The sequence below is a fragment of the Dysidea avara genome, chromosome 5 (genome assembly GCF_963678975.1).
Source record: "Dysidea avara chromosome 5, odDysAvar1.4, whole genome shotgun sequence".
Taxonomy (NCBI): Eukaryota; Metazoa; Porifera; class Demospongiae; order Dictyoceratida; family Dysideidae; genus Dysidea; species Dysidea avara.
In genome coordinates this window covers 14,837,617-14,858,949 of record NC_089276.1, presented here as the reverse complement: position 1 = coordinate 14,858,949, position 21,333 = coordinate 14,837,617, and the positions used below count along the sequence as shown (strand labels likewise).

General features: G+C 38.5%; 2 protein-coding genes and 1 pseudogene across 2 annotated transcripts; all 3 read left to right on the top strand.

The window, feature by feature from the left end:
- The first annotated feature begins 730 nt into the window (after positions 1–730).
- Positions 731–4,138, top strand: LOC136256449 (uncharacterized). Its single transcript, XM_066049409.1, has 3 exons — positions 731–1,120; positions 1,256–1,523; positions 2,350–4,138. Exons 1-3 carry the CDS (start codon positions 912–914, stop codon positions 3,724–3,726), a joined length of 1,854 nt encoding a protein of 617 aa, XP_065905481.1. The 5' UTR covers positions 731–911; the 3' UTR covers positions 3,727–4,138.
- LOC136255036 (uncharacterized) lies at positions 3,888–6,587 on the top strand (annotated as a pseudogene).
- A 7,289-nt stretch (positions 6,588–13,876) lies between these two features.
- LOC136255758 (4-galactosyl-N-acetylglucosaminide 3-alpha-L-fucosyltransferase 9-like) lies at positions 13,877–15,240 on the top strand. Its single transcript, XM_066048637.1, has 2 exons — positions 13,877–14,003; positions 14,058–15,240. The coding sequence occupies exons 1-2, from the start codon at positions 13,966–13,968 to the stop codon at positions 15,208–15,210; spliced, it is 1,191 nt and encodes a 396-aa protein (XP_065904709.1). The 5' UTR covers positions 13,877–13,965; the 3' UTR covers positions 15,211–15,240.
- Positions 15,241–21,333: the final 6,093 nt, after the last annotated feature.

Here is a 21,333-nt window from a genome sequence, read left to right as displayed (position 1 = left end):
ACCTTTGTAGCTCCGTGATTCCTTATCCGATTGAAACCAAAGTTGCTACAGAAGTGCCGGCTAGGTAGGGGAGCCCACATTCCAAATTTTAAGAAAATCGCTCCATCTATTTCCGAGATACGAGCGGCCAAAGTTTGGGTTTTTTTCTTCTTTTCGCACACTTTGCAAAATCCGCCATAAAACACGAATTCGTGCTCCAATCGGGCTGAAATTTGGCACACTTAAAGGGCTCATTAAGGCGAATCTCAGTACCAAGTTTGGTAAGAATCCGATAAACTTTCACGGAATTATGACCGATTATTTGCGTAAAATAAGGCCGAAGGTCTGTCACGCCCACAGGGTAAACCGCTTGAAGGAATGAGCTGAAAATTGCTATGTAGATGGAGTAACTATCGTAGGAGTGCCTTTTTGTGGTTTGAAAGGAATCCAGTTAAAGGCCATCGAGATATGCCACAAAATCCAGCCTGTGTCACAATTACGCGATCGATTTTTATGAATAAAAAAACTATTAGTTTTCACGCCTACTATAGGCAAACCGCTTAGAGCAGTGAGCTGAAAATCGGTGTGTGGCTGGAATAATTATCATAGAAAGTCCATGCAGTAGTACAGAAGAATCGGATTACAAACCACTGAGTTATGATTCCAAAGCCAACTACGTGTAACATATGCGAGATCGAGATACTCTAATAGAAGGGAATTGGTAAAACCGGGAGGGGAGCGGGAGCGGGAGAGTGCTTGGTAAAATCAGGAACCGGGAATCGGGAGATCACGTGCGACTTCTCCTAAATATCTCACTTGTAATCACGTGCAAACTAAATCTCTCACTTGCTACGAACGGCAGGCGTGATTTTGCAAGTATAGCGTTGCAAGTATAGAGTTGCACGTAGCTATAGTGCGGCCGCGCATGCACAATGGAGGAAGATGTGCTATGTGTTCCTGCAGTAGAAGACGCTGTCAATAACTTGACATCTGCGGAGGCGCATAATTACTTCTCGAAAGCTATCAGTGGAAAGCTACAGATTAGTGTAGATCCTCCTGTTCAGCCAAAAGGCGGCAGCTTGTATATCTACAACCTCGGGCCTGATTCGGACAAATGGGAACAAGAGAAGAAAAAGCTAAGGTTAGGTCTAGATATTAAAGAGTATAGTTACAATATAGCTAGCTAGCTTGTCTCAGTTTAACAAAACAAGTTTACATAACTATATTTCTAGAGTCATACAGTAATTAAATAAATTGTACATTGCAATTATTATAGGTGCGATCAATACAGATGGGTACATGTAGGATCTTACAGTGTCAAACATGGAGGATGTGAATTCAAGAAAAAAAGTAGTACCATTGATCTTGATTCTGTGGATAAAAAGGGTGATAACCGATTCAGAAGATTTGAGTTCTGGGGTATTGGGCAACATTTTATGCTACACTACGTTGGGGATGACACCTTATATCAAGGATTTAGCCATCGGAACAGTAAGAATAATTCCAAGTCTTTTGTGAGATCAGCACCACATGTGAAGGATAAGGTGAGCAAAAAAAGTCTTGTGAATCAACTCACATTTATAAGCTATAGTAGTTTGCATTGTAAAGACCGTCTGAGTGTAATGTGCATAGTACAATTGATAAGGTATATAGCTATATTGCTTTTGTTTGTGTTTACATTATAGCATGTGCATGTGCATTGTGTATATGTGACCGGATTTGCGAAAAGGTACCTTTTCCACACATTTGACATACCAGCAAACAAAATGATGTAACACTTGACTCCTTATACTGATTAACTTACTCTTAGTATCAAAATGTAGCCAGATGCTGTAGCTACATTCATTGAAACGTTCAAGTAATTATATGCCATGATCAAAAAGTTATGAATTTTTAAAGTTCAAAAAATGGGTCAAATTTTGTGTGTGAAAAAGGTACCTTTTCGCAAATCCGGTCACATATGTTGTGTATAGCTCGGATGCACTGTACCTCAAGAGCAAAACTGCTAATTTTGCTCCGCTCTTGAGGCGCTTCATTTTGCTCTTTATCATATTACACTACTACACTCGTATCTTTTAAAAGTAATTGCTCAAAGCAACACTATGCCTTTTAGTTAAGCTTGGCTAAAATCTCTCTGAATTTATAATAAACATGTATATGTTACCAAACCTATAAAGGAGGCAACATGGACATATAAAATTTGCCTACCTTTTATGACACATAAATTTTCTGCAAGAAGGTTATGTCATGAAATTCCAGTACTTTTACAAATTTGAATGGCCTATGTTATAGAATGCAAATGTTATTTGAGTGGTGAGATTTGATTTAAAGACAAAACGTGCGTATGATCATATGCAATATGCTTTTTAGATATTACAGAAAGATTCAATGAAGCCACATCAAACTGTTTATCAAGAATTAGTCAATGAAAGCAGCGGTGGACCTCGACATGCAGTGCTCACACCTAGAGATCAAAATCAAGTTAGAAATTTTCGTAAGGAAGTGGATAGACATACCAGACTATCCCATGACGCAATGTTTAACACGTACCACTTGTGTCATCAACTAAAGTTTAACAATCGAAAAGGTGAACCCCTTGATTTCATACGAAAATTCTCTGTGCACCCTAATGTAATTGTCCAAATGATTGGACAGCCAATAATCGAAGAGCTAGAAACTGCTTTGAAATTATCCACAGAACCTGTGACGCTTCATTATGACACTGTGTTTAATATGGGTGATTTCTACTTGTCGACCCTTATCTTCAAACACACAATGTTTAAAAACTCTCCTGTTCTGCCATTCGGATTTCTAGTCCATACCAGACGCTACCAAGTAGACCATATGCAGTTCATGGAAGCAATTCGTCAGTTGTCTCCAATTTTAGCTTCAAAAAGGATAATAATTGTATCAGACAGAGAATTCAATTTCTCATCAGTGTTCCCACTAGCCCAACAAGTTTATTGCTGGAACCACCTAGAACAAGATCTTCACTATTACCTCAAACAAAAAGCCAATTGTAATGCTGGTGAAATAAGCTACTTTGCTAATGTACTGAAGGAATTGATGCAACAAACCACAGAAACAGAATTTGATAATTGTTGGGATGAATTTAAAATGGAAGGTCCTTTTCAATCCAAAGCATTAGTTCGTAACTATTTTGAGAAAAATCTGCTGCCCATTTTCAAAGAGACTTCGTCAATATGGGTACTAAAATCTGCTGGTGTAGTGAACCCACACAATGGAATTACCAATAATGCATCAGAATCCATGAATGCTGTGCTGCACAGACTTCAGAACTGGAAGCAAGTGCCACTTGATATTATTTGTTACTCATTATTTCAAATGTGCTGTTATTATCACCGGGAAATTGTGCGAGGTTCACATCAATGTGGTTCGTGGCAACTGAAAGACGAGTTTTTGTTTTGTCAACGAGATCCCTCGTTGATGCCTATTTTACCGAAAGTGGTTAACTCAGATGAGATTGTAGCTAGAGCTAAGGGTGACATTTATTGTCAATTGAATAATGGCAATGAAACCAGTTCTACAGAGACCGGATATGAGAATAGAAATGCTGCTGATGTGACAACTAACAGACCACCAAATAGCCAACTTGGACTAGCTTATCAAGCTATACAGAATAAGCAAGTTTCATTAGTAAATTCTGGCTGTTGGATGGTTATGGGCACAGATGGTACTACACAATATGTGACCGGGCCTGCGATAATAGGGCATGTGGGCACATGATTTTTGCCTACTTTTTCACACTTTCATCACTCATAACATTTTGTACCATTATGCTATGGCATTGCAATTTTCAGCTCTTAGTAGGCATTTAATTGGCATCATGATGCAAGTTACAGAATGGAAATATACATTTCCAATACTGAGATATGACCTATAGAGTGATGGGGTGTAGTTTGTGCCCACATGCCCTGTTTTCGCAGGCCCGGTCACATATGCAGTCAGACTTTATCCAAAAGAGAGTTGCTCTTGTCCAGCTTCAGGTGTCTGCTATCATATTCTTGCTTGTAAAATAATGATTGGGCAGAATGTTGATGCTTTCTCAAACCCAAACATGACCTTGCCACAGCAAAAAATCAGAAGAAAAACAAAGAGCGACCATCTGGAAGGAAACCACCCAGAGTAAAGGACTGTTGTCCAACAGAGGAAATAAAACAAGGTAAAGCTATAGAAGCATATTAATTTAATAATGTAGCAATTGGAACTTTAATGTGCTTATTTGCTATGAATTCAATTTTTAAGTATCTGTGATTTTACAGAAGAACCAGAAGACTTAGAAGAAAAAGCTGTTGAAGGAGTTGCTGATGACCAAGATTTTGTTAGCATCAAGGAAGAACGTACGTATACAGTTGATACTATTTTATGTTGCTATATTTAGTGACTTTTCTATTTATAGGCACAGAAAACAAATCTCATTCTCGTTCCCAGAAACGGAAGCATCCTAACAGTAAGTGTACTTGTTTATGTGCACAAAACAGTACTTAACAACTACACATGTTATTTATTAATGTTTATACATGCAGGCCAGCTGGATACAGACAATAGTTGTTGCAATGGAGAACAGATGTCATGTGCTCCTAAAAAGAAATTGAAGGGTGAGACATGCTAAAAATTTTGTAGCACTTTTACGTTAAATTTTGTACATGCAAATTTTATTAGGTGCCACAACCCTTGTACATCAGACAGATTCAAGTCCACCTCAAGAGGCCTGTGTACCAAATCATCCACTAACTCAGTTTCTGCTAGAATTAAAGGAAAAGGCCAGCAGTAGTGCTAAAATAAGGAGATGTGAAAGAAGAGTCAAGTTTTTAAATGAAGAATTTTGTTGGGACCGATTCTTATCTGAGTTAAATGTTGTCTGTCAAGATATTCTCCTGTACAATTATGTTTTGCAACCAAGCATTGACAAGGTAGGTAATTATATCTTCATTCATATAATATGTAGCCTCTGTTAAAATTTATCATTCCTTTAGGAAGTTACTGATCTTGACATTGGAAAGATTGCAGTACTTCAGACGAAAAGGAGTAATCAAATAGCCTTTTTGAGACGTTTAAACGATAAGGAAGATAAAACACCAAGAGTAGAGGTATTATATAACAATATCCATGCATAGATAGCGTTTACTGCAATATATTTTTGTAGGTTGTATCAAGTTACAGTGACCCTGATTATGCAGAACTAAACTATCATGCAGGAACTGCCACTCGTTCAAACATTGGAGTTGTGAATACCATTCATGTTGGAGTGCAAAGCAGTAAAGAGAATGCAAAAGCCAAGATTATAACTGCAGTTTTGCTCCTGCACATTTGCAAACAACCGGATACGGATTTGGGAAAACTGCGCATTGATTTGGTTAAAGGTTTGCCACAGTTATTTTCAGTATTGCAACAAGATGATACTGGAACAGTCAATGGCATTTCACAAGTTAAAAAGGACTATCGCGGGAAAGCAGAAGAGATGGTTCAGCTGTTTTGCTACTGCCAAACACCATGGGTTGATGGATCAACATCTGCCGCGCTATATGGCAATTCACAGCGAGACTTCAACATGTACAACTGTTCAAAGTGTGACAACTGGTTCCATAAGTATTGTTTGAGTGCATGTGACATTACCATACCCAAACGGAATGCCGATTTTTTTTGCAGTGCATGTACTGTACCAGAATCTCTTCCATGGATGCACAATGAATACACCAACACTTGCACTTCTGATAACTTCCTGACAATATTGTCACTCCACTGCAAACAGTACAAATCTTTCTTGGATACCTTTGGTGACAGTGAAGCTGAGAACTCTCTCAAAGCAGCAATTGTATTGATGAATAAAGGAAAGCTGGATGAAGGAAAAACACTATTTTTGCATTTGCTTCAATCAAGATTAAATCTTACAATTTCCCAGGAGAATAATTTGAAATATGATTGTTTTGGTGGTGAGAATAATAGGTGTCTTTGCTTGTTCACACATATCTGGAAACTGGTAATTAAACTTAAATGTACCTCTGAACATTGCCCTAATCATAACACGGAGGTAACAAAATACCCTTCTACGTTTTCCTTCAGCTCTGGATTAGATAACTTTAATGAAATTTTTCCTATAGCTGGAGATATGGTTGGTTACTGTGGTGCAGAATTTCATTGCCAACCACCAAATGAATCTCTCCATGCAGTTACTGACCGATTAAATTTAACTGGCAGAAACAGAGAAACATTTTATGAGTGCCGTGGTGTACCACAGGTAATGGCATCGTCATTTCTTAATCGAGTGCCTTGGATGATCCCGATTGATATCCAGTCCTTGACTGGTAGATCAATATTGACAATTCCAAAAGTTTTAACTATATATGGTCATGGATATCAACTAGCTGGCTGCACTGTTTGTAGTGACAATCATTTTACTGCAGTTTGCTTCTGGTATGGTCATACATTATATTATGATGGCATGAGAAGCCACAGGATTCAACCTTTTAAACTTAATGATTTCCAGAACAAAACTGGGTCATATGCATATTACTTTAGGCAGCTTTGATTTTACATACTGTATGTTGTAGCTAATTAACACTTACGGATTTATTAATGTGTTTTGTATACTCAGAGAATAATTATGCTTGGTGTACTGTACTTCAGTCTATCCATTGAAAGTCTGCTGGCATTCAAAGTCTGATGGGAAGTCTAATCACGTTTAGTTGAATGGATTTTAGATTGGTAGGGTGCATGAACTTTAGTATAGACTGGGGCAGAACCATGTAGCTAGGACTGGAGGCCTGTTGCTCATCATTCATTATTGTAAGACAATCCAATATGCCAAATAACTGCTGCATGTATTCACTGAAATTACCTTTCAGAAATTTTATGTCCACTAAAATAGCCACATTGTGAATTACTGTGCTAAAAACCCATGCAATACAATTTTATGCATTCACTGCTAATAACTATAAAGCTCTAATGAAAGCCTTTAATATACGGCCATCGTGCAAACTTTATCTAGCTATAGCTATTTTTCCCCTCAAGCTCATAATTTACTAGTTTATATTAGTTTCTTCATCACAGCACTGCAGGCGCTCTAGCTACGTATGTGTGTTACTTGTGACAGCAAAGATTGACACGTGATCTCCCGATTCCCGGTTCCTGATTTTACCAAGCAATCTCCCGCTCCCGCTCCCCTCCCGGTTTTACCAATACTGTAATAGAACAGTCACCCTAATAGAGCATTCAGCTAATATATTTACTCCATTATAGAATTTTATTACATTGCAAGTTATTCTGTAGGGAGTTCAGCTGCAAACAGTTAATCTTATAGACAGTTCAGCAAGAAGCAAGTCACCCTATAGAGAGTTCAGCTACAGGTATATCGCTGTAGAGATTCAGAAGAATCAGAACATTACAAGTCACACTGAAGAGAGTTCAGCTATAAACAAGTCATGCACCCTGTGGAGAGTTTGGCTACACTCTCTAGAGAGTTCAGCTACAAACAAGTCACTGTGGAGAGAGTTCAGCTACAAAGAAACTACCCTGTAGAGAGTTCATCTATACAAACAAGTTAACCTATAGAGACCAGCTGCAAACAAGTAACCCTGTAGAGATTTCAGCTACAGACAAGTTACTTTATAGTTTATACAATGTTCAGCTACAAGTAAGTCACTCTGTAGAGAATTCAGCTACATACAAGTCGCTCTGTAGAGAATTTTGCTACAAACAAATCACAGTGTAGAGAGTTCAACAACCAAAAAGCCACCTGTAAAGAGTTCAGCTATACAAACAAGTTACTCTGTAGATAGAACAGCTAGAAACAAGAGAGAGCTCAGTTAGAAGAAGTTGCCCTGTAGAGATCTCAGCTGCAAAGAAACCCTGTAGAGAGATCAACTACAAACAAATCACCCTGCAGAGTGTTCAGCTATAAACAAATCACCCTGTAGAAAGTTCAGGTACATACAAATCACCCTATGTAGAGTTCAGCTACAAAAAACAATTACTCTGTAGAAAGTTCAGCTACAAAGAGACCATCCTGTAGAGAGTTCAGCTACAAACAAGTTACCCTACAGTGAAATCAGTTTGAAACAAGAGATTTCAGCTACAAACAAATCACTCTGTAGGGAGTTCAGCTATGAACAGATCACCCTGTAGAGAGCTCAGCTATACAAGTCACCCTGTAGAGAGATCAGCTAGAAGCAAGTCACCTTGTAGAGAGTTCAGTGACAAAGAAACAATCCTGTAGAGAGTTCAGCTACAAACACATCACCCTGTAGAGAGATTAGCTATACAAACAAATCACCTTACAGTGAGTTCAGCTACAAACAATTACCCTGTAGAGAGATCAGCTACAAACAAAGCACCTTGCAGTGAGTTCAGCTACAAACAAATCAACCTGTAGAGATTTCAATTACAAACAAATCACCCACTGTAGAGAGATCAGCTACAGTACAACCAAATCACCCTGTAGAGAGATCAGCTACAAACAATCACCCTGTAGAGAGATCAGCTACAAACAAATCACCCTGTAGAGAGTTCAGCTACAAACAAATCAACCTGTAGAGAGATCAGCTATATAGACACTAGACACAATATTATAGGGAATTCGGTTACAAGCAAATCACCCTGTAGAGAGTTCAGCTACAAACAAATCACCTTGCAGTGAGTTCAGCTACAAACAAATTACCCTGTAGAGAGATCAGCTACAAACAAAACACCTTGTAGAGACTTCAGCTACAAACAAATCAACCTGTAGAGATTTCAGTTACAAACAAATCACCCACTGTAGAGAGAGCAGCTACAACCTAAATCACCCTGTAGAGAGATCAGCTACAAACAAATCACCCTGTAGAGAGTTCAGCTACAAAAAAATCACCCTGTAGAGAGATCAGCTACAAACACATCATCCTGTAGAGAGTTCAGCTACAAACAAATCACCTTGTAGAGAGTTAAGCTACAAACAAATTACCCTGTATAGAGATCAGCTACAAACAAAACACCGTGTAGAGACTTCAGCTACAAACAAATCAACCTGTAGAGATTTCAGTTACAAACAAATCACCCACTGTAGAGAGATCAACTACAACCAAATCACCCTGTAGAGAGATCAGCTACAACCAAATCACCCTGTAGAGAGATCAGCTACAAACAAAATACCTTGCAGTGAGTTCAGCTACAAACAAATCAACCTGTAGAGATTTCAGTTACAAACAAATCACCCACTGTAGAGAGATCAGCTACAACCAAATCACCCTGTAGAGAGATCAGCTACAAACAATCACCCTGTAGAGAGATCAGCTACAAACAAATCACCCTGTAGAGAATTCAGCTCCAAAAAATCAACCTGTAGAGAGATCAGCTATATAGACACTAGACACAGTATAGGGAATTCAGTTACAAGCAAATCACCCCGTAGAGACTTCAGTTACAAACACATCACCCTGTAGAGAGATCAGCTACAAACAAATCACCTTGCAGTGAGTTCAGCTACAAACAAATTACCCTGTAGAGAGATCAACTACAAACAAATCACTTTGCAGTGAGTTCAGCTACAAACAAATTACCCTGTAGAGAGATCAACTACAAACAAATCACTTTGCAGTGAGATCAGCTACAAACAAATTACCCTGTAGAGAGATCGGCTACAAACAAAACGCCTTGTAGAGACTTCAGCTACAAACAAATCAACCTGTAAAGATTTCAGTTACAAACAAATCACCCACTGTAGAGAGAGCAGCTACAACCTAAATCACCCTGTAGAGAGTTCAGCTACAAAAAAATCATCCTGTAGAGAGATCAGCTAGAAACACATCACCCTGTAGGGAGTTCAGCTAGAAACAAATCACCTTGTAGAGAGTTAAGCTACAAACAAATTACCTTGTAGAGAAATCAGCTACAAACCAATCACCTTGTAGAGAGTTCACTTACAAACAAATCTACCCGTAGAGATATCAGTTACAAACAAATCACCCCTTGTAGAGAGATCAGATCACCCTGTAGAGAGTTCAGCTACAAACAAATCACCCTGTAGAAAGTTCAGGTATAAAAAAATCACCCTATAGATAGTTTTGATACAAATAAATCACCCTGTAGAGCGTTCAGCAAGATAAACGTCACCGTGCAGAGACATCAGGTTACCCTATAGAGAGGTCAGCTAGAAGAAGTCACCTTGTAGAGAGTTCAGCAACAAAGAACCCACTCTGTAGAGAGTTCAACTAGAAACTAATTATCCTATACAGAGATCAGCTATATGTAGAAACAAGTCATCCAGTAGAGAATTCAACTACAAACAAATCACCCTGTAGAGATTTCAGCTACAAACAGATCATCATCCTGTAGATAGTTCAGCTATAGATACAAGTCACCCTGTAGTAGGAGAAGTCACCTTGTAGTGAGATCAGCTAGAAACAAGTCACCTTGTAGAGACCAGCCACAAAGAAACCATCCTGTAGATACAAACATATCATCCTACATAGAGTTCAGCTGCAAATAAATTACCCTTTCGAGAGTTCAGCTACAAACAAATCACCCTGTAGAGTGTTCAGCTAGATAAAAGCCACCCTACAGAGAGATCAGGTCAACTTATAGAGAGATCAGCTAGAAGAAGTGATCTTGTAGAGAGTTCAGCTACAAAGAACCCACTCTGTAGAGAGTTCAGCTAGAAATAAGTTACACTATAGAGAGATCAGCTAGAAACAAGTCACCCTGTAGAGATTTCAGTTACAAACAGATCATCCTGTAGATAGTTCAGCTAGATACAAGTCACCTTGTAGAGAAATCAGCTAGAGGAAGTCATCTTGTCTTGTAGAGAGTCAGCTAGAAACAAGTCACCTTGTAGAGAGTTCAGTGACAAAGAAACTATCCTGCAGAGAGTTCAGATGCAAACAAATCACCCTGTAGAGAGTGCAGCTACAAACAAATCAACCTGTAGAGAGTTTAGCTACATTTCAAGTCCCTTAGTAGAAAGATCAGCTGCGAACAAGTTATCCAGTAGGGAATAATAGACATGTAATAAATATATTTAGATAAAATCAAAAACAGTTGAAGTATTAAAAATCTGTTGTCTTTTTATTCTTCTTGTGGTAAAGAAAAAGGATAGGTTAAAAAAGCCCCAAAGCCGGCCTATGGCCAGCTTTGGGGTATATATATACAAATACAAAAAGAAGTGATATCTAATCAAAAACAGCCAAGCTGTAAAAAAAGGTGCGGCCCCTAAAAAGGCCATGGTGAAAAAAGATGTGAAATCCAAGGTGGCGGCCAAGAAATGGCTGTGATGGTAGGTTAATGGTAAAAATTTTAATAATGACAATTCAGGTGAATTTGGTGCCGCTTGGTCTTGGCACAAAATTCACCTGAATTGTCATTATTAAAATTTTTACCATTAACCTACCATCACAGCCATTTCTTGGCCACCACCTTGGATTTCACATCTTTTTTCACCATGGCCTTTTTAGGGGCCGCACCTTTTTTTACAGCTTGACTGTTTTTGATTAGATGTATATATCTACTATCCTCAAGTGGTCCAGCATATATATATAGGCTGGTGATAATAGGCTGGATGAAAGATTCAACCAAACACTGCAGAGCATGCATGCTTGTTTATTGAGCATATAAAAGGATATATACTTGGGAAGAATATCTTGATACCTGTGTTTTTGCATACAACACTGCACACCATGAGTCAACTCAGTATCCACCATTTGAGTGAATGTAATTTGGAAGAAAACCTCTACTCCCCACTTGGATATTGACATGTAGAAGAAGAATGCAGGATTTTTATCATCCCACACTGCTTTGAATTAAAACAGTATTAATATTATGAATGTGTTCATCGCTGCATATATATGATATAGCTATGACATGGAATTTAGTTTATTCTAGCTATTAATAAATTATGCATTTTCCGTAAATCAGCTCAGGAAACGAAACTACGCTACTCGTAATAATAGTTTCCAGGCTAAGTCGACTGCGGTGCCAGATCCGTCACAAACAACTTAGCTATATGCATCATTGGCTGCATACGTTGATGGACCACCTGCAGACCGACCAAAATTGGTCCGAGTGGTGAGGGGTGCATGTGGCCAACCAAGTTTAGGCCGGACCAATTTTGGATGCAAAAATGGTCCGGCCGGACTAAACTTGGTCAACCAAAAACGGTCGGGCCGGACCAGTTTTGGTATCCAAAATTGGTCCGGCCGGACCGATTTTTCCGCGACAGTCCAGATGAGTGTACACAATTGCCACTCCCACCAGGTGTGCTTCACTTTGAATTGTTACATGCTTGGCGGTGTTAATATGATGTTCAAGTATCATTGAACCAGATGGCACCCGGCCTTCCCCTCTACTCTCCTCCAATGCAAGACACAGGATATCTCGATTTACGTAGTTTTGTAACATGAAAATATTGTTGAGTTTAGGCCACACCAAGTCAAACCTTAGTTTCTGGTCACCCGCCCGCATGGTAAACCTGGAACCCTAGTTTATGAGGACTATTATTAATATTACAGGTGCTTAAGTGCACGTGACCCAGCAAGACACTTATTTTTTACTGCAAAAATCGATATACTCTAATAGAGCATTCAGGGATTCCAATAGAGCAGTCACACTACTCTTAACTCTAATATTAGGTATATATGCCACACTAATAAAATGTTTCTAACTATAGCTAGTTTTGTCCTTGATTATATAGCTGTTCAGATTATAACTGTTACTAATGCTTCTGTAACCAAAGTAATTTCAGTAGCATTAACTACTAGTCCATGCAGATGGGCCATAGCTTTAACTTTATAATTCAAATGTAGTCCTCTAATGATTAGTCTAGTAACTTCAAATTCCTTATCACTGAACACTATACAGGGGTATGGAAAGCCGGCAACATTCGGTGAGCTTAAACTTAAACTTTTCCATAACTAAAATTAGATTGGCAAGTAGAAACCCTTATAGTTTAAACATTCCCAGATGATCACTAAAAAACACTAGTCTGGAGCACTCAATGACTCAAAACTTTGACAGTTACTTTTTTCAAGGTTACTGAATAGAAGGCTGGAAACACATAGCTAGTGGGCTAAGACTTCACATTTGAATGAAGAATTTCTGATGTGAAAATAGAAGTTAAATTTCATTTTGGATCATGATCATTTGAACAACTTAGCTATAAGTCATAGTAATACTTTCCTGACATAGCTAATGAGACATTTATTTCACTTGGAAAGCATAAGTAGCTACATGAGCAAAACATTTCCTATAGTATATTCTAAATAAATAAATAAATATACTTAAATGCTATACATCAGTGTATAGCTAGCCATGATCCATCAACAACTTTCCTAGTGCATTTTTTGCCGAAGCACAACTACTTATGTTGTTGGTTAAGTTTGACTAAAAACAAAATCAACATGAATTTGCTAAATTGAGCAAACAATAATACCATACAGTATGTTGTCACAGTAGAGTCTATAGTCCTGAAGTCCTGATCATCCGCCCGCCCGCATCCATTTGTAGGCTTGGGAGTGACCAGAAACTAAGGTATGACTTGGAGTGGCCTTATATAATATCACTGATAGATACTATAGCGGTATATACGGCTATAGCTAGTATCTATGATTCACCTCAATCACTAAAGTGTAGCTACTTCGAGCTGAGGTTTATCAATACGTAAAACCAAGCTAGTCTATTAGTAATATTACTGATACTAAGTAGGCTACTACCAAGAGTTAATTAACTCTTCAGTGCTACTACGCTATTACTGAAAAGAACAAACCTTTAAACCAAGGAAAACTGCAAGGCCAAACCATAGGTACGGCTATAGTGTCTATGGCCAAACTTGGGAAGATCTCTACTGAACCTCACACCGGTTTGTGCTGTTTCGATTGTGGTCCATACACCATAGGATACCGGAAAATCTAATTCGCGACGATATACGGAATGATGAATCTCTAGATTGATCATCAATCTCAGACTCCAATGGCCCATTGCCAATGGCAGTGGTGAATGTGAATGGCCATGGTCCGTGATCCAAAATCGTGTTTATCAGGGTTAATATTGCTCGCCGCTGTCATGGTGTTGGTAATGCTTTGTTTTGTTTACAGAAACGATGAGAGCCTAAGATCGATGACCGATTTTAAACTGTTTAACAATAATGAACTTACGGTGACTCCGACTCTGAGAAGAACTGATTTGACCAGGATGTCTAAAGATGAACATAGTAGACGTAGTAATCGAGGTATGATAAGTAGTATTATCGGCGAGTCAATAGAAGAGTTGTGTTCTGGTAGCACTGGTGGAAGAGTACATGGTGGTAATCTTTTGTGCGCAAACCATAGTAGTCTCATTGTGTTTTCAAGAATGAAACCCCGTGTAGTGTGGCAGCTACATAGTCACAAAGAGGAGGCAGAGAAATGTGTACTCCCAAATAATGCCATCTGTTTTCTTACTGATGACTATTCATACTACAAAACTGCTGATGTTCTGTTGGCTCGTGACTGCAGTAATTTGTGTAATCAACCTGCACATCCAAATCAGTTAATTCTCCGATACAATCATGAACCACCTCGTTATGAAGGTGAGGTATGTCGACAGCCATCACCAGATTACATGAGAGTCAGTTACACACTATCTAGCACTATCCCTTATCCATACATGTGTTGGCCAGACACTCAACATCCTTTACTAAATGCGTTGAAGCTTGATCCACCTTCTGGTAGACATGGTGTTGTGATGTTTATTAGTGATCCTGAACATCGGAGAAGAAAGTACTTGACAGTATTAATGAAATATATTCACATTAATTCATATGGTGATGTTCTACATAACACTGAGATGCCTTCATCAAGGAGGAGAGGTTCAGATGACTTTATATCAGCTAAACTGGATTTGATTAAAGAAAAGGGCTACAAGTTTTTAATTGCATTTGAAAACTCAATATTTCCTGAGTATGTTACTGAGAAAATCTGGCATGCTTACTTATCACAAACTATTCCTATTTATTATGGCACTTCAGATGTGTATGATCAGGTACCTGGTGCTAATACTTTTATTGATGCTACAAAGTTTGATGGACCCCGGCAGCTAGCAGAATATATTAAAAAGATAGAGCAGGATGATTCATTATATAAATCATTCTTCAATTTTGACATTAACCAAACTTTGAGGTTTCAAAAAAACTGTCCACAAGAATCATTGGGATGTGCCATGTGTAAACATTTATATCAAATAAAACAGGAACAATGTAATTTTATTTGAATCATACTAATTTTACATATGAAATGACAATTGTTCACTGGTACCTTACTGTAGTACATTAACAACTGCATTTGCAACATCATCGATCTGCATGAAGGTCAATGTATGCGCAGCTCAATCACTTATAAGAAGAAATGTTGATTGGTGTCCAATCTAATTGTCAAGGTATATAATAAGCATTTTCTACCGAATGATGCCACAGTTAAAAATGGCGATCTCTATGGTACTCTATCCTATGAGCAATAAATGAAGATCGATGGTTTGTGTATTCCAGAAAGAAAATATCACAGTAAAACTGGCAGGTATGAGTATAATGCTATGAAAGGGATTCGTTTATGCTACATACATACAAATTAAATTTTTTGGCTGGTTCTGTGGAAATATTATTCCATTAACGACCCATTAACCTGCTGCAAATTTCTTAATCTCGTAATAATTTATCAAAAACGTTGGCGTCATAAGAAACATGTACAGTACTCAAAAATGTAAGTGTACCCCAAATGAATAGATGAATTTCATAATAAGGAATTTTAAACCGTTGCCCCTAGCTATCTGAATTTTACATTATTTTGTGGGTGTGAATGTCAAAAGTAACGTCTCCAATTTTAAAATGGATAGTATAATATATATATATATATATTTATCACCCAGTGATAACAACTTATCACCCTGTTGCGGAGCCACTCAGTCTCGTTTGTGACATCATAATAACTGCGAATGGTATTATTTACCAATGGAACAAAGAGCCAAATAAGGAAATATTGATACAATACAACACTTAAAAACCAGCTAAATCTTACAAGAAAACTGTTAATCCTTTACACAGTAACACTACAAGTTACCAATACGACAGTCTAACAAATGTCAAGAATAGTCCGTGACGATTTTTGCTCCAGCAATCACTCCCAACGGTCACTATGGTGAAGAACTAACTTCCTCTAGCTTCATCGTTCTATCTTGGACTACAGTAGCCACTTGTTGGTCTTTATGTTTCTCTTACACACCACGCGACACCACCATAACACTGCCCTTCGCTACAATTTGTAGGCAGTATGCAAAGTCTCTCTTGTAACTACGAAGTAGAATCTCCACACAATTCGGACAAAATCTTGAGCCAGTGACAGGAACTCAAACCGGAACTTAATTTACTATCCGTAAACTTCCGCGCACTGGGATATAAAATCCCGTATACTCGGATGATATTATTACACTCGTAACGGGATATAACTATAACATATAGGTCATGAGATATATATATCTAATCCAAAACAGCCAAGCTGTAAAAAAAGTGTGCGGCCCTCAGAAAGGCTATGGTGAAAAAAGATGTGAAATCCAAGGTGGCGGCCAAGAAATGGCTGTGATGGTAGGTTAATGGTAAAAATTTTAATAACGACAATTCAGGTGAATTTTTGTGCCGTTTCACAAAATTTACCTAAATTGTCATTATTAAAATTTTTACCATTAACCTACCATCACAGCCATTTCTTGGCCGCCACCTTGGATTTCACATCTTTTTTCACCATAGCCTTTCTGAGGGCCGCACACTTTTTTTACAGCTTGGCTGTTTTGGATTAGATTTCATTTCTTTTTGTATTTGTATACCCCAAAGCCGGCCTATGGCCAGCTTTGGGACTTTTTTAACCTATGTTTTTTTCTTTACTACAGGAAGAAGAAAAGATGAAGTAGATGTACTTTAAATATTTTATCAGTAAATGTATAAATTATATATACTGTATAATACATATGTGACCGGATTTGCGAAAAGGGGTCTTCCACACACATCCAATTTGCCAACTTTGACAATTGATAACTTCAGATTGGAAAGAGCTATTGTCTTGAATTTTGGACAGTGGTGAGCACCACTATAGCTGAATACGTGGTGACATTTTCAGGTTAATATGTTACTTGAACACTGAGTTATGGTCTCCAACGGTTACGGAATTGGATGTGTGTGGAAGACCCCTTTTCGCAAATCCGGTCACATAATATTATATTGATTACAGAAATCTCCATGGTGGTTTCTTTGTAACTGAACACTCTACAAGGTGACTTCTTCTAATTGCTCTCTCTACAGGGTGAATTGTTTGTAGCTGAACGATCTACAAGGTAACTTCTAGCTGATCTCTCTACAGGGTGATGTGTTTGTAGCTGAATTCTGTATAGGTGATTTGTTTGCAGCTGAGCTCTTTACAGAATGGTTTCTTTGTAGCTGAACTCTCTAAAAGGTAACTTCTTCTAATTGATCTTTCTACAGGGCAATTTGTTTCTGGCAGAATTTTCTACAGGGTGATTTCTTTGCAGCTGAACTCTCTACATGGTGGTTTCTTTGTAGCTGAACTCTCTTCAAGGTAATTTCTTCTAGCTGATCTCTCTACAGGGAGATTTGTTTGTAGCAGCTGAACTATCTACAAGGTAACTTCTTATAGCTGATCTCTCTACAGGGTGATGTGTTTGTAGCTGAATTCTGTATAGGTGATTTGTTTGCAGCTGAGCTCTTTACAGAATGGTTTCTTTGTAGCTGAACTCTCTAAAAGGTAACTTCTTCTAACTGATCTTTCTACAGGGCAATTTTTTTCTGGCAGAATTTTCTACAGGGTGATTTCTTTGCAGCTGAACTCTCTACATGGTGGTTTCTTTGTAGCTGAACTCTCTTCAAGGTAATTTCTTCTAGCTGATCTCTCTACAGGGAGATTTGTTTGTAGCAGCTGAACTATCTACAAGGTAACTTCTTATAGCTGATCTCTCTACAGGGTGATTTGTTCGTAGTTGAATTCTGTACAGGTGATTTGTTTGCAGCTGAGCTCTTTACAAAATGGTTTCTTTGTAGATGAACTTTCTCCAAGGTAACTTCTTTTAACTGATCTTTCTACAGGGTGATTTGTTTGTAGCTGAACTATCTACAAGGTAATTTCTTCTAGCTGATCTCTCTACAGGGTGATTTGTTTGTAGCTGAATTCTGTACAAGTGATTTGTTTGCAGCTGAGCTCTTTACAGAATGGTTTCTTTGTAGCTGAACTCTCTACAGGGTGATTTGTTTGTAGCTGAAATCCCTACAAGGTAACTTCTTCTAGCTGATCTTTCTACAGGGAGATTTGTTTGTAGCTGAGTTCTCTACAGGGTGTTTGTTTGCAGCTGAATTCTCTACATGGTGGTTTCTTTATAGCTGAACTCTCTACAAGGTGACTTCTTCTAGCTGATCTCTCTACAGGGTGATTTGTTTGTAGCTGAACTCTCTACAGGTGATTTGTTTGTAGCTGAACCCTCTACAAGGCGATACTTCTAGGTGATCTCTCTACAGGATTCCTTGTTTCTAACTGAACTCTCAACAGGGTGATCTGTTCATAGCTGAACTTTCTACTGGGTGATTTGTTTGCAGCTGAACTCTCTAAATGGTGGTTTCTTTGTAGCTGAACTCTCTACAACGTGACTTCTTCTAGCTGAACTCTCTACAAGGTGACTTGTTTCTAGCTGATCTCTCTACAGGGTGACTTGTTTCTAGCTGAACTCTCTACAGGTGATTTGTTTGTAGCTGGACTCTCTTACCACTGCATATTTGTTTGTAGCTGAGTTCTCTACAGGGTGATTTGTTTGCAGCTGAACTCTCTACATGGGAGTTTCATTGTAGCTGAACTCTCTACAATGTGACTTCTTCAAGCTGAACTCTCTACAGGGTGACTTGTTTCTAGCTGAACTCTCTATAGATGATTTGTTTGCAGCTGAACTCTCTACATGGTGGTTTCTTTGTAGCTGAACTCTCCACAAGGTAACTTCTTCTAGCCGATCTTTCTACAAGGTGATTGAGTTTTTTGCAGTTGAACTCTTTACATGGTGGTTGCTTTGTAGCTGAACTCTCTAAAAGGTGACTTCTTCTAGCTGAACTCTCTACAGGATGATTTGTTTGCAGCTGAACTCTCTACGTGGTAGTTTCTTTGTAGCTGAACTCTCTACAATGTTACTCCTTCTAGCTGAACTCTCTACAGGGTGACTTGTTTTTAGCTGATCTCTCTACAGGGTGACTTGTTTCTAGCTGAACTCTCTACAGGTGATTTGTTTGCAGCTGAACTCTCTACATGTGGTTTCTTTGTAGCTGAACTCTCTACAAGGTAACTTCTTCTAGCTGATCTTTCTACAGGGTGATTTGCTTGTAGCTGAATTCTCTACAGGGTGATTTATTTGCAGCTTAACTCTCTACAAGGTGACTTCTTCTAGCTGAACTCTCAACAGAGTGATTGATTTTTTTGCAGCTGAACTCTCTACATGGTGGTTTCTTTGTAACTGAACTCTCTACAGGGTGATTTGTTTGTAGCTGAACTCTCTACAGGGTGATTTGTTTGTAGCTGAACTCTCTACAGGGTGATCTGTTCATAGCTGAACTCCCTATAAGGTAACTTCTTCTAGCTAATCTTTCTACAGGGCGATTTGTTTGTAGCTGAGTTCTCTACAGGGTGATTTGTTTGCAGCTGAACTCTACATGGTAGTTTCTTTGTAGCTCTACAATGTGACTTCTTCTAGCTGAACTCTCTACAAGGTGACTTGTTTCTAGCTGATCTCTCTACAGGGTGACATGTTTCTAGCTGAACTCTCTACAGGTGATTTGTTTGCAGCTGAACTCTCTACATGGTTTATTTCTTTGTAACTGAACTCCCTGCAAGGTGACTTCTTCTAGCTGATCTCTCTACAGGGAGATTTGTTTGTAGCTTAACTCTCTACAGGTGATTTGTTTGCAGGTGAACTCTCTACATGATGGTTTCTTTGTAGCTGAACTCTCTACAAGGTAATTTCTTCTAGCTGATCTCTCTACAGGCCGATTTGTTTGCAGCTGAACTCTCTACATGATGGTTTCTTTGTAGCTGAACTCTCTACAAGGTGATTTCTTCTATAGCTGATCTTTCTACAGGGTGATTTGTTTGTAGTTGAACTCTCTACATGATAGTTTCTTTGTAGCTGAACTCTCTACAAGGTGATTTCTTCTATAGCTGATCTTTCTACAGGGTGATTTGTTTGTAGTTGAACTCTCTACATGATAGTTTCTTTGTAGCTGAACTCTCTACAAGGTGATTTCTTCTATAGCTGATCTTTCTACAGGGTGATTTTTTTGTACCTGAACTATCTACATGATGGTTTCTTTGTAGCTGAACTCTCTACAAGGTAACTTCTTCTAGCTGATCTCTCTACAGGACAATTTGTTTGTACCTGAACTCTCACATGATTGCTTCTTTGAAGCTGAACTCTCTACAAGGTGATTTCTTCTAGCTGATCTTTCTACAGGGTGATTTGTTTGTAGCAGAACTCTCTACAAGGAAACTTCTTCTAGCTGATCTCTCTAAAGGGAGATTTGTTTGTAGCTGAACTCTCTATACATGATTTGTTTGCGGCTGAATTCTCTACATGATGGTTTCTTTGTAGTTGAACTCTCTACAAGGTAACTTCTTCTAGCTGATCTCTTTACAGGGTGAATTGTTTGTAGCTGAACGATCTACAAGGTAACTTCTTCTAACTGATCTCTCTACAGGGTGATTTGTCTGTAGCTGAACTCTCTACAAGGAAACCTCTTTTAACTGAGCTCTGTACAGGGTGAATTGTTGGTACGTAGCTGAACTATCTACAAGGTAACTTCTTCTAACTGATCTCTCTACAGGGTGATTTGTTTGTAGCTGAACTATCTACAAGGTAACTTCTTCTAGCTGATCTCTCTACAGGGTGATTTGTTTGTAGCTGAATTCTGTATAGGTGATTTGTTTGCAGCTGAGCTCTTTACAGAATGGTTTCTTTGTAGCTGAACTCTCTACAAGGTAACTTCTTCTAGCTGATGTATCTACAGGGTCACTAGTTTGTAGCTGAATTCTCTACATGGTGGTTTCTTTGTAACTGAACTATCTGTAAGGTGACATCTTCTAGCTGATCTTTCAACAGGGTGATTTGTTTGTAACTGAACTCTCTACAAGAAAACTTCTTCTAACTGATGTCTGAACAGGGTGGATTGTTTGTAGCTGAACTCTCTACAGGGTGATTTGTTTGTAGCTGATCTCTATACAGGTTACTTATTTCTAACTGATCTCTTGAATTCTGTTCAGGGTGACTGCTCTATTAGGATGACTGTTCTATTAGAGTATCTCGATCTCG

What these genes read in the sequence shown, in the direction of transcription:
- LOC136256449 (XM_066049409.1), top strand. Translation starts at nt 912, where the DNA reads ATGGAGGAAGATGTGCTATGTGTTCCTGCAGTAGAAGACGCTGTCAAT. An exon ending in CAAGAGAAGAAAAAGCTAAG is followed by an intron (nt 1,121 to 1,255) that starts GTTAGGTCTAGA and finishes CAATTATTATAG; the next exon opens with GTGCGATCAATACAGATGGG. An exon ending in CACCACATGTGAAGGATAAG is followed by an intron (nt 1,524 to 2,349) that starts GTGAGCAAAAAA and finishes TATGCTTTTTAG; the next exon opens with ATATTACAGAAAGATTCAAT.
- LOC136255758 (XM_066048637.1), top strand. Translation starts at nt 13,966, where the DNA reads ATGGCCATGGTCCGTGATCCAAAATCGTGTTTATCAGG. An exon ending in CCAAAATCGTGTTTATCAGG is followed by an intron (nt 14,004 to 14,057) that starts GTTAATATTGCT and finishes TTTTGTTTACAG; the next exon opens with AAACGATGAGAGCCTAAGAT.